General features: G+C 30.9%; 1 protein-coding gene across 1 annotated transcript; it reads right to left on the minus strand.

Moving 5' to 3' along the window:
- Positions 1 to 1,520: 1,520 nt before the first annotated feature.
- LOC107943290 (disease resistance protein RPV1) lies at positions 1,521 to 7,450 on the minus strand. The gene is made up of 5 exons (XM_041080000.1): positions 6,834 to 7,450; positions 5,445 to 6,540; positions 4,946 to 5,242; positions 2,280 to 3,599; positions 1,521 to 2,185 (listed from the first exon to the last, which is right to left on the minus strand). Exons 1-5 carry the CDS (start codon positions 7,328 to 7,330, stop codon positions 1,628 to 1,630), a joined length of 3,768 nt encoding a protein of 1,255 aa, XP_040935934.1. The 5' UTR covers positions 7,331 to 7,450; the 3' UTR covers positions 1,521 to 1,627.
- Between the last annotated feature and the right edge of the window lie 7,015 nt (positions 7,451 to 14,465).

The following is a 14,465-nucleotide window of genomic DNA, read 5'->3' on the forward strand; positions in this document are numbered from 1 at the left end:
TCTTTAACCTTGCAGGTGAGCCTTGATGTGGGTGACTTGGAGCCGGAGGGGATTCAGAGTGGCCATGGTGAATACTTTTGGGTTTGAAAAAAAAAAGACTGGTTTTCTTAAGTTATTTTTAATTACTATTTAATTTTTGGGTTGTAATAAGGCCATTTTAACTTTATTTTCTTATTTGATTTTTCTGGGATTATATTATTAAAAACAACTTTAAATTGATGGATACTAATTCAAATGGGCTAGACTTAGGGCGTGATTTCAAAACGATACTTGTTTTTTTTTAAATAACACGACGTCACGAATATTCGATTTACCAAAGAAATTTCAACTTGTTATAACCAAGTGTGGCAATGGATGTGGACATGTCTAGGATTGGATCCAATCGGAGAGCTTGGTACTTAAGCAGCCTTCATGGCTCACCTCCTCTGTTATGGATACCAACCTGGTGCCCAGCTTCCATTCACTTGGTTAGTTTGACAAAAGTCTGCTTTTTAAAACACTAAAAAGGGAACACGGGTTTTTGACTTCAAAGTGGCACGTCGGATTCGGCCTTAACGTCTGGGTCGGGTTTAGGTGTAACAGAAAAAAATACGTTTACATTTGATTTTTCTTTCTTAGGAAGGTACTGATCGTATTTTATTATGCAAAAGCTTATAGGCAATAGCTCTGCCGCAAAGAACATGACATTAAAAAAATCTTTGAATAAACTTATGATCTGATGATTAAGAATATTTATCAAGTTAAGTGTAACTTGAATTCAAGTTACATTAATTGCGTTTATTGTTCGAACTTTATCCTGTTATTATAATTTACAAAAAAAAACTCTTTAAACCACTTTTAAGGCAATCGAAAGTTCACTTTGTGGGCAACGTAAAAGATTAGTGACTATAATTAGTACCATATTTGATTAAACAATTTGAATGTATCGTTTTACTTTGTTTGTTAAAGTTGGAATATATGTGTTGTTTTTTTATAAAATATCATGTTTTTTTTAAACATTAGTCATGTAAATGGTTTGTGACAACATAAGATATAATATAATGTTTTATTGTGCTTGGTAAAAGTATTGAACAAGGATGAATGATGTATTGTTTTATGATATATCACTTATGTTTATAAGAAAAAAATTAAAATTATTAAAAAATGAATTTAGATAAAGTTATGTTTAGATTTGAGTCATTTATTTACGCTGGTTTTAAACTTGAAATGCTCTTAGACAAATTTATATATTATTAAAATATATATTTTTATTTTAATATAATAATATAAAAAACTTGATATTTTATAATAAAAAATAAAAAAATTACTTAAAAAACACATTTAATATGAATCTAAATAAATTGAAGTCCAAATTCTTTTGAATCTAGACAAAAATTTGTTTAGATTCATTCTTAATATTAAATAGTTTTTATATATAATTTTTATAAATTTATAAGTTCATAATTAATTTAGACAAAATAAAGTGAACTTAGAGGTATTAAAATATGATATGGAATCTAAATTCAAATAACAATTAAATCTTAAAAATAAAAAATTTATGTTATCATAAAATAAAAAGTTTAAATATCAACAAACTAAGATAAAAGAGTCCATTAACCCAAATAACAATCTGAGCTAGAAGCAGGATTCAGTTTTGATACTTGAATCTTTTAGATGGTTGCACCTCTGCCTCCTCCTCTGCAAATGATATATGAACTCCACAATGCTTTACCTCACAACAAATGTTTTGAGACCAATCCCCATTGAAAACGAGAGGGTGGAATTTAAACCAGGCCTCATTATACATATGCTTGTTTGATGCCTGAGTTTCAACAAACCACCTAATCTCATCATCCTCATCACAGAAACAAGTTTTATATAAGAGGAACAAGTGATTCGATCCAGTCAATTCGCTTCCAGGAATTCGTTTTGTCCAAGTTAAGAAAGAACAACTAAGGTCATGACAGTCGCCATTACGGGATTTTAGACGACATTTACATCTAATGAGAATTTCTCTGTCGCCAGAATAGTCTTGGAAAGAAACAACAGTGGAAACAACGAAAGTTGGAAAGTTTTTGCTGCTATTGTAGTACCACTTTGAAGGCAATTGGATGTTTATGGAAGATCCTGAGCTTTTGAAATCAAACCATTCCGGGATCTCACTTCCAGGGACACATGTAATCACCTTGTTTATTTTAGGGAATTCCTGGTCAGTTACAATTATTAGAAACATGCTCGATTATTCAGCATATAAACCATTTGCCACATTTAAGATAAATGAAGAAGAAGAAGAAGCTGACCTGATGATAATCTTTTAGTAAAGTCACCATATGTCCAAATAGCATCTGCAACTTTGGTGTTCTAGTATTTCGCACAGCTTTCTGATCCAGTTGGAAGCAATTGCTAAATATCCACTCCAAGTGTCCATATGGTCTATCCTTACAAAGCACTGCTTGCTCAAAAGGCTTTTTAATGCTTGAGACTTCCTCTAGTGAAGTGCAGTCATGTGCATCTAAATGTTTCAGGCTTGGTGGTAGCTCAGGTAATGATTTCAGTCTCTTGCATTTCCTCAAGATTAACTGCTTCAACCTAGGAAGCTGTTTAATGCTTGTCGGTAAGTTCTCAAGATTGCTTCCAGTTAAATCTAATTCTTCTAATGAGGATAACCCATGGAGATCTCTCCGCATCTCTGTTAAAGAAACTCCTCCAATGGCAGAAAACAAGTTATCAGGCCATGTGACTAGATTTGAACATCCATAGAGATAAAGAAACTTAAGAGATTTCAATTTATAAAAGTTGTCAGGAAGGTAAACAAGGTTTTCACAGTTGTTCAGTCTCAATTCCACAAGACCGATAAGATTCTCCATTGAAGATGATAATTCCTTAAGAGCCGTTCCACTTAACTCAAGATATCTCAATCTTTCCATGGTGTCCAAGATTTCAGGGAAAATCTCCAATTTTGAGCATTCTTCAAGATAGAATACCTTAAGAGATTTCAATTTATGAATACTTGTGGAGACACTTTTAAGCCTCCTACAACAACCTAGGTTGAATACACGAAGATTAGAGAAGCATTCGATCGACGAAGGAACTTCTTCAATTGCAGTTCCTCCTAAATTTAACTCTGTTATATTTCCTGAAATCTCCGGAAATGTTGTGATATTAGGGCAGCCATTGAGGGAAAAAACTTCCAGGGATCTTAGACTACAAATTGCAGTTGGAAAGTTATTCAGCCTTACACAATCTTCCATAGACAGTAAAACGAGTTGGGAAAGAGACTCCATTGATGAAGGTACTTGTTCAATTGCTGTTCCTTCTAAATGTAGCTCTCTTAGATTCGATGAAACCTCTGGAAAGCTAAAGAGAATCGAGCAGTCACTCAGAATAAGGGTGGTGAGGGATGTCGCTTTATACAAGCTAGGCAGAAATCTAAGATTTTCGCACATTCTCAAATTCAAACGAGTTAGCTTCTCAAGATGTTGAAGGGATGAAGGAAGCTCAAGCAACTTTGTACAGTTTACAAGGTTCATAGTTTCAAGATTTGTGGCACTTGAGAGGTCTGGGATTTTTAGAAGGTTTTCGGAATGGTTGAGAGTCATCACCTTCAGGTTTACTAAATCCTGCATGCATCACAACATATTGTTTGATGAATTTGTGTACATTGAATAACTATAGTATAGCAGATGTTACCAAAATATCAACAAAGACTAAACTATATTCCTAATGGTATATATCAAGGGGTAATTGAGTTCAAGAACTAAGAAGTTAGAGCTGGCTCGAACTCATGGCTCAAAATTTGGTTTAAGTTAAATTAAGGTTTTTTTTTTTAATTAAACTTCAAAGTTGCAGTGTGTCTTTAACTTTTAACTCAAGATTTTTTTTTAAGTTGAAATTAATTTTTTCAATACTTATAAAAATTAAAAATAAATATTTAAAATAAAGAATGACCTAAAAATTACTCGAGCCAAATATTAAGATACTAAAATTTGTTGGAACATTTTTAACAATATTTACAGTGTTTTAATAATTATAAATGAAATTGTGTAATTAATCAAAAGTTACATCTTTTGGTTATTGAAAAAGAAGTATTAACTATTCAAACAATATTGTTTAAATAGTTATCTTTAATCAAAAGATATTAAATGAATAATTATGTCACTTTTAAATATATTATTATACAGAAAAGACATCTATTGAAAGATATCTCTACGAAAAGACATGAAAATTCCTATAAATAGGGATGAGATTTCATTTGAAAATCACACCAACAAATTCTTTCTATCATTCTTCTATTTTCTAATATTATTAAATTATTCTATAAAGTATTATTATCGAAGTTTTTTATAAAAATTGAGTTTCTTGTTATACATTGGTCAGTGCTTAGTAAATTATTCTCGTCACTGTAAAACATAAATAGTCATTTGACTGCATTTTATCCTTGATATTCATTTGTTTGAAACTCATTCGCACACCAAATATAAGTGAGGTGAATAGAACCTTAAAGATAGTGACTTGATATACGCCTTAGAGCCTTATTACATTTCTTCATTCTCTATTTGACTTTCGTTCGTGTATTAGAGATTTTTCTCAGCGAAATTTTGTTACTAACAAAATTTGGGTTGCTCAATAAATCAAGCACAACTAAATCTTAGATCAACAATAACTTAACTAAATTAGATTTCTTTTAAAAATAAAACCCTAATGACTTAGGAATACAAATGTTTTGTAATTTTCTTTTCCCTATAAAAAGAAAAAAAAAACTATAAACAAACACCAGCCGTATAGGAAATGATTTTCTTCCTATGTTATTATGAAAACAAAACGAAGGCATAGATTGATTTGTAGAGGCAACTTTATAGAATCAAAAAAAGAAAAACAATGAAATAGCTCCAAACATGCTTGAATGAATCTACCAAAGCATCATAAAGAATGAGGCATAGATTGATATATATATATATATAAGTACCTGTTTTCCCTCCCATAGTTTTTCAACATGGCTATAACTCATATCAAGTTCAACTAGGTTCCTTGGATGAAATTTGGTGGGCAAAGTTTTCAAAGGGTACCCCTCCCAACAGATGTACCTTAGCTCATCAGGAAGTGATAAAAGCCCATGAGGAAGTAAGATTTTGGAATTTGTTCCGCAAGAATGATAGAATTTGAGGAATTTAAGTCTTCGCATCTTCACAAATGCTTCTGGTTTTAATTCCAACTCTGAAATTCTGGACATGTCAAGTAGCATGCTTCTGAGTGTTTTTGCCCCCTAAATCAAAAGTAGTATATCAGATTAAGGAGTAAAAATATATGAAAAATAAGAACCATATTATTTGAACTCCAGATATGTATAAATATCCTATAAAAGTATTGTCTTCTAATGTGTCAAATATGACAGTCGAACATGGATATGCTCAAAGAAAATGAAAAGTAATAATAACGTAAGTCAAGGAAATGAACAAGGTCCTTACAGTGTTTTCAATTAGTACATCGTAGATGTCATTTGGAATCCATAATCTACTGCGTCTTTTAGGCTCTAAAGGTGATTCCTTGCAAACGACATTCCAACCCATTTGCTGCAATAAATCATGCATTGCTATTTGATTTTGTGAAACATATATAAGAGATCTGTCGATGAGGTTCTCAATTCCTGAATGTGCGGAGACATAACAAGCATCCATAATCCTTGTTACATCGTCTCGGTTCTCCCCTTTAAAGAAACAAGCAATGTCAAGAAATATATCCTTCTCTTCACAATCTAGTGCATCAAAACTGCATATCAACAATTTATGAATGTCTGGATTAGGAACCTGCTTTAGTTTCTTTACTGTGCTTTCCTGGTAGGTTTTGTCCTTCCCATAAAGAGAGGATCCAACAACTTTTATAGCCAAGGGGTTTCCATCAGCAACACTTAAAACCATCTTTGATAGCTCCAACCGATATCCCGTGGGATAATTGCTTTTGAAGGCACGTTGACAGAAAAGCTGCAAAGATTCATCTTCATCTAATTTCTCCATTTCATAAATGAGATCAATGTCATTCTGAATAAGCACTTGCTTATTTCTAGTCGTAACGATGACTCGACTTCCAGGGCAAAGCTGATTAATCCCTTTGAACAAAAACTCAAGTTGGCTTGAGTTTGACACATCATCACAAACTATCAAAACCATTTTTCTAGAAAGCCTGTCCTTAAGAAAGCCTGCTCCGATTGTGGGAGTTGAAATATTTAAATTTTCATCTTCCATTATGGTTGAAAGAAATTCCTGACGCAATTGGAATAATCTTCCATGTTCTTCCGATTCTCTCACGTTTGCAAGAAAGTAGCAGCTTTGGAAACCATTTGAAATATGGTGAAAAATGGCTTCGGCAAGTGTAGTTTTGCCAGTACCTCCCATGCCCCAAATACCTAACCTTCGCACATCTGGAAATCCAACTTGAATTAGTGACATAACTTGCTCCATCCGCCTGTGTATTCCAACTAAACCCTTTAAATAAGCATTTGAGGTTCCACGATTCAGTTTCTTCAATATGTCGTCGACAATTTCATCTATGAGTCTTGACTCGGGCCTATATATTAAATAAAGAAACAAATTATAATTTCACCTTTTCTATATTCTCAAGAGTACAACTTTTTCCTTTGAAAATAAGTAGATATTGATTAGTGATCTGATGCATCAGCGCATAGCATTCAAATTACAAATAACTTTTTCCTTTGAAAATAAGTAGTTATTCTCAAAGTATAAAATAAATCATTGATTAAAAAAAAAAAAGGAGTTAGTCTGAATCTCTCTGCTCCCAAATCAATATATATAATATAAAGAAAAAAAGGATTAACTGTAATGAAAAGGATATGCAATTACCGAGTGACTTGTGAATCCCAACCGGATAATTTGCCAGCTGCAGTCAAAGCAGTTCTCCAGGTTTTCACCTTTTCAAGCTCATGCTTGAAATTTTCTTCATGCTTTGCAAATGCTTCTGCAAAACTCCCTGTTTGGTTCCGTATATCTCTTGGGTCTACACCGTAAAATACAGGAACAACCCATTTGTTGCAGTCCATGATCTTGACCAGCTCAGCCAAGCACCATTTGGAAGAAGCGTAGTCTTTGGAGAAAACAATGACTGAAACCCTGGATCCTTGAATGGCCGTCAACAGTGCCCCTGAAATTTCATCTCCTTTTCGAAGCTCCTCATCGTCTATAAAAGTTTCGATATTCTTTCGACACAAATCTTTATACAGATAACTCACGAAACCATCACGAGTATCCTTGCCTCTGAAGCTAAGGAAAACATCGTATGTCCTTGCTTGGATCATATCAGCAGCAGTAGCAGAAGACGAAGAAGATCCTGAAGCAAGCATATCGGTGTTCCACCGGATTTGATGAAATATTTTTGAATTATGAGTAAAGCTATTGTTTTTTGAGTGAATTACCCTTAGAAACTTGTAGGCAGAGTACTAGTTTACAGTGTGAATCCACTGCAAAAATAAAGTTGAGCCTTCCTTACAAGTGAAGTAAAAAAAAAAAAAAAAAACCATTTTTTGATACAAATTTTTAAATTTTATATTATTTTTATTTCAAATGATATTTAAAAACACTTAAAAGCCTAAATCAGAGTTTTAAAAAATATATTTTGATTAATGAATTGGTTTATTTCATAATAATTTTTATTTTAATATCTCAATTTTATTCCTACTTTACTCGTGTTAATTTTATTTACACATTATATTTATCACATAGTGTTTAATTTTTTTTTTTGAGAATATAATGTTTATTTATTATATACGCCATATTTATATAATTTTTTATACTACATCAAATAAAAGGGTTTTTTACCCCAATATTATAAAAAAAATTATACACTAAAATGGGTTGTTAGCCAGATTAATTACGAAAATGGTATACTTTTTGGGGTCGTGCCTACCTGACAGGCACAACCTATTATTTTATTATTAATTTTTTTTTGTTTTAAAAAATTATTATTATATTATTTTTAATATTTATATTAATATATAGAAAAAAATACAGGTTTTATACAGATAAAAAATACCCAAAATAGGTCGAGCCTGTCAGGTAGGCACGACTAGTCATGCCTAACAGGCAGGCACAACACCCTCCACATTTCCCTTTTCTTTCTTTGCATTTTACAAAAAATTGGTCTTATATCACTTTTGGTCCCTCTACTAGGCCTAAAATTAAAATTCAATCTTTATACTTGAATTTCTACAATAATATTTGGTCCTATTTTTTATAATTTTTTTCCAAATAATTAATATTGTTAGTTACTCTGTTAAAGTTTTTAACGTGTTATTTTAAACAAAATATTAGTTTAACAAAACAATGATATGTTAAGCTATAATAAGTTTTAAATAATAAAATTTCTAACAAAAATGTATTCCAACTTAACATATCATTGTTTTGTTAAACTAATATTTTATTTAAAAAAACACGTCAAAAATTTTATCAGAGTAATTAACAAAAATTTTAATACAATTTTATTAGAAATTTTATTATTTAAAACTTATTCCAACTTAACATATCATTGTTTTGTTAAACTAATCAAAAATTTTATAGAGTAATTAACAAAAATTTTAATACAATTTTGTTAGAAATTTTATTATTTAAAACTTATTCTAACTTAACATATCATTGTTTTGTTAAACTAATTTTTTTAAAAAAAAACACGTCAAAAATTTTATCAGAGTAATTAACAATATTAATTATTTGGAAAAAAAATATAAAAAATAGAACCAAATATTATTGTAGAAATTCAAGTATAAAGATTGAATTTTAATTTTAGGCCTAGTAGAGGGATCAAAAGTGATATAAGACCAATTTTTTGTAAAATGCAAAGAAAGAAAAGGGAAATGTGCAGGGTATTGTGCCTACCTGTCAGGCACGACTAGTCGTGCCTACCTGACAGGCTCGAACCGTTTCGGGTATTTTTTATCCGTGTAAAACCCGTATTTTTATCTATATATTAATATAAATATAAAAAATAATATAATAATAATTTTTAAAACAAAAAAAGAAATTAAATAATAAAATAATAGGTTGTGCCTGTCAGGTAGGCACGACCCCAAAAAGTATACCATTTTCGTAATTAATTTGGCTGACAACTCATTTTGGTGTATAAAATTTTTTTTATAATATTAGGGTAAAAAACCCCAAATAAAATCATTTATATTATATAAATAGTACCATATATGAAAATTTTAAGTTCTTCAATAGTTTTTTAAATTTCAAAATACTTTCTTTTTCTATTTATATTTAAAATGAGTTTTTTAAAATTTATTGCATATTTTATATTAAAATCATCAAATCAAAATCAATATTTATAATACATATATACATATATTGGTTTCCTAAAATATAGCAAAATTATCAATATATGTTGAAAAACTTTTTGAGAAACTAAGTTGTTTTATTTTTTTTTTAAATTTATCGATCTGCATTGTTTTTGGTGGGAGAAAGAAAAATGTGACCTACAAGGCATGTTTTCACTGATCTAACAGAGAAAGCGTGCTTTGTAAGACGCGTTTTCTTCTCATCCAAAAATCGCGTCCTACGTGGCACATTTTACTACTAGTTTAATGAAAATGTGCTTTGTAGGACGCATTTTCTGTCCAACGAATTTTTTTTCTCATTTTGAAATTAAAAATTTGTAAATTTATCCAGCATTTGAGATATACATTGTTATAGTTCTAAGATTAAATGTTCGAATTGCCTAAATTTGTTTTCACTGTAAAAGACTCACAAACACTTACACAAACCATATACAACATTAATTTACTAAATTTTCATTTAAATCCTTCAAGAATTACAATGTTTGTAGCATGACCCAAAATATTCAAAATCCTTAATTTAAAAACTTATGTACATTGGTGTGTCATTGAAAGCACCAAAAATAACATATCCCTTGAAATAACAAAAAGAATAGTATAAGGGAAGTAGGGTCAAATCTTCACTGACTGGATTGCTACAACTTCTTATTCCTCGAAATCATGGGCATAGTCGTGCCCAAGAAATCGGCGTACCTGGAAAAAATAAAAATAAAAAAGAATTAAAAATATGGCGAGTTGAAATTGTATAAATTGAATTGTAATTGTAAAAAGAAACAGAATTGAGAAACGAGATTCTTCGATTTGAGGGTTTCTAGCCTCCGGTTATATCGGTCCTCCTTAGATTCAATCCTAAGCTTTTAAGTGATCCTTCTCATGAAAGAATAAGTCAGTCATAGTAGAAGAAGACAGTAGAAGAGGACACCTACGACTACTAGCTCCACTTAGATTTTAGACTTACAATTTAGAGGAACCTGACTCTAGCCCGTCACTTTGGTGGGACCGTCTTACACTAGATCATTATTTCTCAATGGCGAATGTCATGCCATTTCGTCTCTTGGGCTCGACAACCTCTGACGCAGTAAGTTAACGAATCAACTGTGCAACATTTCCAAAACATACAAAGCGGTCGCCTTTGCACAAGATGAAAAGATCACTTTTGCAAGGACATGGATAGAAGCGTCAGTCCCGTAATGCAGAGAAACGATGAATACTCGTTGAGAAAGCTAAATGCGAGTTCTAAGCCTCATGAACATTTTTGAGGGAATCTCGACAACCTTTGGCTAGATGAGTTTAGTGGCTCATGCTTTTCGGGAAAAAAATAAGCTTAATGGAGTTTTATTGAAAAATAAAAGGAACAAAAAGCTAAGAGCTTTAGGAAGAGGGATTTTTACAGAAAATATGAGTGAATATTTATGTCACTCTGTAACACCCCCTACCAGTATTTCGAGCCTAGAATAGGGTACGAGGCATTACCGAACTTAATATGATCAATCATGTAAAAATCAGCCATAAAATTTCTTCTAAATTAAAAACTTTCATACATATGTTTAACATCCTTTATATGGGCCTATGGGGCCCAAAACATACATTCAGGGTGGTTCGGGACCAAACAGTGAACATATGTAACTTTTGCAACACTTAGAAAATTTTCACACTTTGGAAAGTCACACGCCTGTGTTTTCAACCCGTGTAACTCTCTGTTTATAACTTCATCACCCTTGTCAGTCGTACACTTCATATAAATAACAAGAGACGTGTATGGGCTCATTTCTCATTAAATTTCTCATATATATACACAATTTCACGTTATGTAATCATACAACATATGTCAGCCATAGCTCTGTAATCTAAATATATTTTTATAACAACTTATCTTGATTTCATACTGTTTCATATTTAAGCTTAAATAACCAAAGTATTTGAAATATCATCTTTATGCAAATAGTACACATGAGGTATATAATTCCACAATTATGAATAAACATATTTATCAAACATTTTTCATATTCATATACCAATGTCTCATGTCTCCATATATCAATAACCGTCATTTTCATGAGTTCCGAGTTCAATTTCATAATTATTTGTCTCGTATTCAATTTATTCCATATCGGAACTTTATTCATTAATACGTTTGAATTATCAATACATATGGAAGTACATTCAAGATGAACTATTATATAATCATAAATGAATTCATTTATCAACCAAGTTCTATACTCATATCTTATCAACTCGTACTTCCTGTATCACATAATTCCATGTAACACTTATCAAACTTCGTCAAATTAGTGAACGTCTTACGGAATTGAGTACTTCGTTTACTCGATGTCATAGTTCAACTATGGTCTTACACATCTTCATTTATCGATGTCATATCCCAGCTATGGTCTTACACGAATCACATATCTCAATGATGCCATATCCCAGATATGGTCTTATACAGTAGCATATATCACACCGATGCCATATCCCAGATATGGTCTTATACGGAAATCACTTGTCACTTATAGCCGAAGCTACCACTATTTACTGATCAGGTAGCTGGAGCTACCATTTTTCACTGATCAGGTAGTCGGAGCTACCATTTTTCACTGATCAGGTAGCAGAAGCTACCACTTTTCACTGATCAGGTAGCAAAAGCTACCACTTTTCACTGATCAGGTAGCCGAAAGTACCACTTTTCACTTGTCATTTGTCCTTGATCAGATAAGTGTAGCCGAAGCTATTACTTATCACTTTCACTTATCCTTGATCAGATAAGTGTAGCCGAAGCTATCACTTATCACTTGTTGCCATGGTCCAACTATGGTCTTTTCCTTCAATTCATCTTGTCACTGAACTGAAATGCTCAATTTGACCATTTATTCAATTTTCATGCTTTTACATTATTCACGATTTTATCATCAATACATATGAAATAACACATCATGAAATTCATAAAATTAACAAACAATCACTAAAATTTAGCCATATAAACTCACAAGTACAAATTTTGTATTATAACGATAATCATAATTTCATAATTAATATTCCACATAAAACATTATATCATTTCTAATCCAACACTTATCGATTATAATTGGGCATGTGTTTAATTTATGCACGAGTCATTCATATATTTTTCCTCCTCCTCCTCTCCATCCACATCCTTGGTATAAATAACACACTTGTAAGTAACCTTATCCATAATTTTCACTAATTACTTATGTGAATATTCAGACTATCCACCCGTGTCGTAGTCACTAAATTATTTATATCTAGAGCTACAAAACTTAAAATTAAGGTCTGCTAATTTTCCATGAAACTAGACTCATATATCTTATTACCATAAAAATTTCATAATTTTTGGTTGGGCCAATTAATACAGTTTATTCATTGAATTCTCCCCTATTTTGCTGTCTGACAGTTCCGACCCTTCTTCACTAAAATTTATTTATCTCCTATTACAGGATTCGAATGATGTTCTCGTTTGTTTCTATTTAAAATAGACTCATTCAGGATTCTAAACATATAAATTTAAGCCTCTAATTATTTTTATCCAATTTTTTATGATTTTACAAAATCAGAATAGGGGAACCCAAAATCATTCTGACCTTATCTCACAAAATTTATCATATATCATGATTTACAATTCCATTGCTTACATCATTTCTTCTATAAGAAACTAGACTCAATAAGCTTTAATTTCATATTTCATTCATCCTCTGATTCCATTTCTAAAATTTTTGGTGATTTTTCAAATTTAGACTACTGCTGCTGTCCAAAACAGTTTTAGTGCAAAATGTTGATTTCCATTTTGCCCCAAAGTTCACAATTCATACAATTCAGTCCTTGCTCAATTAACCCCTAAATTAAGATAATTTTCTCAATTAATACTTTTCCTAGACATTATAAGTTATTTCATAACTATTGAAATTCATAATTTCTACATACAGCTCTAACTTCAAACTCTTTTACAATTAGGTCCCAAACATTCACTTTCTATTCAATTCTTTCAATAAAATCATCATATAAACAATATAAAGCTCTAATTACATGCCAAATCATCATATAATTCCAGCACATATTCATAGCAACTTTCAATTTCTTTCATAGAATCAAGAACTAATGAATTTAACAAGTGGACCTAGTTGTAAAAGTCACAAAAACACAAAAAATTCAAGAATAATCAAGAATTGAACTTACCTGAAGTAAAAATATGAAAAAAAAGCTTAAATTAACTCTTCCATGGTGTTTTTTCTGATGAGAATGCAGAAAAATAAAGAGAAATCTAGATAATTCTACTTTAGTCCTAGCTTTATTAAGTAAATTTTGCAATTTTCCAATTTTACCCTTAATTCTCCTTATTTTCTTGCTGATTTCATGCCATTGCCGTCCAGCCCAAAGAGACCTTGGGTCTATTTTCCTTTTAAACCCTCTTTCTTTTATCATTTAAGCTATTTAATCATTTCCCACAATTTTGCATTTAATACAATTTAGTCCTTTTTGTTCAATTAACTATCAGAACTTTAAAATTTCTTGACGAAACTTTAATACTGACTTATTAACACTCCATAAATATTTATAAAAATATTTATGGCTCGATTTAAAATTCTCGAGGTCTCAATACCTCTTTTTCGATTCTAATTATTTTAATATTTATTTTTAGTACACTATTCACTACTTCAAAATTTTTTCCTAACTTCACATTTAACTTATACTTACTAAGTTAATAATATTTCTGACTCATTTTTCTGATTTAGTGATCTCGAATCACTGTTCCGACACCACTGAAAATTAGGCTGTTGCACACTCCATCCCCTATTTATAGTATACAGAAAACCTAGTTTGTTCCTATTTAAACTCTAAAAGATAAATAAAGATAAAAGTTGAAATTAAATCTAAATAATAATCCTAACAATAATCCTAATAAAATTTAAATTTAAATAAAGTCTTATGTTTATAAATCTCTTCTTTGAACTTTTGCCCTTAAGTCTTTCACACTTTGTATTTTCGGCACCACTTTTTTCCTATTTTGCATGCAAACCCAATTTTTCTTTAAATTCTCGCTTTTCGCCCCTAAATTTTCTTTTGCCTTCAATTTAGTCCCTACAAGATAAAAAACCATAAACAACCCAAATTAGCAAGATCATGCTTAAAATATATATGT

Source organism: Gossypium hirsutum, chromosome A11 (assembly GCF_007990345.1).
Source record: "Gossypium hirsutum isolate 1008001.06 chromosome A11, Gossypium_hirsutum_v2.1, whole genome shotgun sequence".
In the NCBI taxonomy this organism is placed as follows: Eukaryota; Viridiplantae; Streptophyta; class Magnoliopsida; order Malvales; family Malvaceae; genus Gossypium; species Gossypium hirsutum.